The sequence below is a fragment of the Alosa alosa genome, chromosome 8 (genome assembly GCF_017589495.1).
Source record: "Alosa alosa isolate M-15738 ecotype Scorff River chromosome 8, AALO_Geno_1.1, whole genome shotgun sequence".
NCBI lineage: Eukaryota > Metazoa > Chordata > Actinopteri > Clupeiformes > Clupeidae > Alosa > Alosa alosa.
Window position 1 is genome coordinate 32,653,335 of NC_063196.1, and position 2,500 is coordinate 32,655,834.

The window sequence follows — 2,500 nt, forward strand, 5'->3', positions numbered from 1 at the left end:
TATTTTACATTAACAAAATGTAGGAAAATAGAACAGACTGAAAATAAAGTAGGCACTGATCTTTAAAATCCTGTTTTCCTGTAGCCTAAATGTTGTCAGTCATTCTTAATATTCGCAATTGGTGCACTGGCATGTTTTGGGCACAGAACTGACTATGCGCCCAAATTTTTGTCTGTGCTCCTAAATTTTTTTAACTTGGGCGCACAAGTGCTCCTGAAAAAAAATGTTAGTGTAGAGCCCTGAGAGGTCTAGAACCTAAGGCTGGGCTGTTCATTACATTTGGGAAATGTGCACATCTACCAGCCACTGGCAGATCTTTGGACAAATTCACCAGCCGCTCAAAATGAAATCATTACTTTCTGCCTGAAATCTAGCAGCCACTTTCGCATTTCAGCAGCATTTGTCTGGTGGCCGGTGCTAATGTCCACCCCTGACCCAGGAGCAGAGGGAGCGGGCAGCAGAAGTGCTGAGTGGGGCCAGCAACGGCTAGTAAATAAGGGCCCGTCCAACTACACTCTCCACCTGTACCTTTACAGCCACCTCCAGGCCATCTCGATAACCGTGTTTGGTCTGTTAACATGACCTTCCACTCACCCCAAACTTCCCAGGCATTACATTCTGCTACAGGTGTCTGCCAACACTAACACTTCAAAGCAGAGTCCTTACTAGTTTAACTGTTACACACACACACACACACTGCACTGGGTTTGGGAGTTTGGGAGGACATAACTGTGTGTGGGGACTTTGGGGACATAATTATGCGTTAGGGTGGGACAGGTGCTCACCTTGGGGATGATGTCGTTCTCGTTCTTGAGCACGAAGCGGCCCTCGCGATCGTCCTTGTTCCAGTTGAGCTGCACCACCAGTGGCTTCTCATCCAGGTCCAACTTCCGTTCTTCTGCCGGAGAGGGGTAGCGCACCATCAGAACAATCAACACCAACACCACCGCCATCATAGTCATCCCTGACTTGAGTTCAATTGTTCCAGATGACAGACACCATGTCCAGAACAGACACCATGTTAACACACAAGCGACAGAGCAAGTGTTTCATTCCAACAGCAGCACGAATGGATGGAGTGCATCCAAATGCAGACAAATCTGCTGACAATCACACTGACAATGCAACTGCAACAGAAGGTCTGAGAATCAACAAAGCCTTTGCTCAGAGGGCCTTCTCACCCGGGACCTCAAACCGACAGCAAAGGCCACTTGCTCGCTTGTGCAAAAAAACACACACACACACACACAGACAGACACACACACACACCACGGGAGGCGTAGCTCAGTCACGGATCATAAATAGAGTGGTGTGTGCCTTGAGTGAGACAAGTGGGTAAGTGGGAACAGCTTCTTTCTCAGATGGCGCGCGTCATCGGATACAGCCCATAAGACACCCGAGGCAACTGAACACACACACACACACACACACACACACTCTGCTGCTCAGACACAGACACAGACACAGACACACACACAGACACACAGAATCTCAGCAGAGCACTCTGTAGTGCCTCTGCTTTGACCCTCGTTGGATATCATGCACAGTCCAATGCCTATATGCTATGCCAAATATGACTCAAAATGTTCTAAAGAGGTTAGACATTTTATTTTGACTCAATTTAATTGATTAAGCGCTCTTATCTAGAACTACTGAACATGACTGCAGTGACCATCACATAAAAAAATCCAAAAAAAGGTCAGAAAAAGCCCAGACAGCTTATCTGCTTATCCCACCTGCATGTCTAAAAGATGTAATACACCTATCTGACCAACCCTTAGGTGGTGATCACACTGACCAGCGGCAAGCGGCAGGTTTCCTATTGTTCGGCAGCGTGACGGTGGCATCGCTGGCGTAACACTAGCGTTGAACAAGCTGAGCGTTGAACTTGGTTCAAAGCGCAACGCCAGAGTATTCAATTGTCAGTTAATGCAAACCATTTGTGTTACCATAGGAACGAGATTATGAACTTATTATGGTCTAGCGTTGTGTTAAGCTTGCGGCTGCCACTTGCCGTTGGTCAATGTTCTCCCTGCCTTAGGCCTTCCTCCTCCTCCTCTGATGAAGATGAGAGCGAGAGCAGGCCAGCATGTGCGGTACTCACCCCCGCTGACGTGCACCTCGTAGAGGGAGTAGCGCGGCGAGGAGAGCATGCGCATGTCCGGCCGGAACTTCTCGGCCAGCGTCTCGATGACGTCCTGCGTGGTGGCCGTGCTGGACACCCTGATGCACTTGGTGGCGAAGTTCCCCGCCACGCGGTCCTGGAAGTAGAAGCGCATCACGCCATGGAACTCCAGCTCCTGACAAGGAAGGAGAGAGAGAGAGAGAGATATTAATTATTAATCCTTTGAATCAAATTGCTTCATAGCACGTTACGTTTGCCTGACATACAAAGGCCACAAAGGAGGGGAAGACGAGGTGTTCTCAAGGAGAGAGAGAAAACGCAGAGAGATGTAGCCTTGGAGGTCTGCGGTGAGCTTGTGATCACAGAGAGGAGAGA

General features: G+C 48.8%; 1 protein-coding gene across 17 annotated transcripts in view; it reads right to left on the reverse strand.

Annotated features, from left to right (window-relative positions):
* Positions 1–2,500, reverse strand: part of afdna (afadin, adherens junction formation factor a) — a 125,181-nt gene that overhangs the window by 72,972 nt on the left and 49,709 nt on the right. For 11 of the 17 annotated variants that reach the window (XM_048249907.1, XM_048249904.1, XM_048249906.1 and 8 more), the window contains 2 exons: positions 2,105–2,300; positions 786–898 (listed from right to left, as the gene is read on the reverse strand). In XM_048249907.1, the coding sequence (XP_048105864.1) occupies positions 786–898; positions 2,105–2,300 (309 nt within the window). Of the gene's footprint in view, positions 1–785; positions 899–2,104; positions 2,301–2,500 lie in introns of those variants that run through there. The other 6 variants (XM_048249905.1, XM_048249902.1, XM_048249918.1 and 3 more) reach the window with 1 other exon arrangement.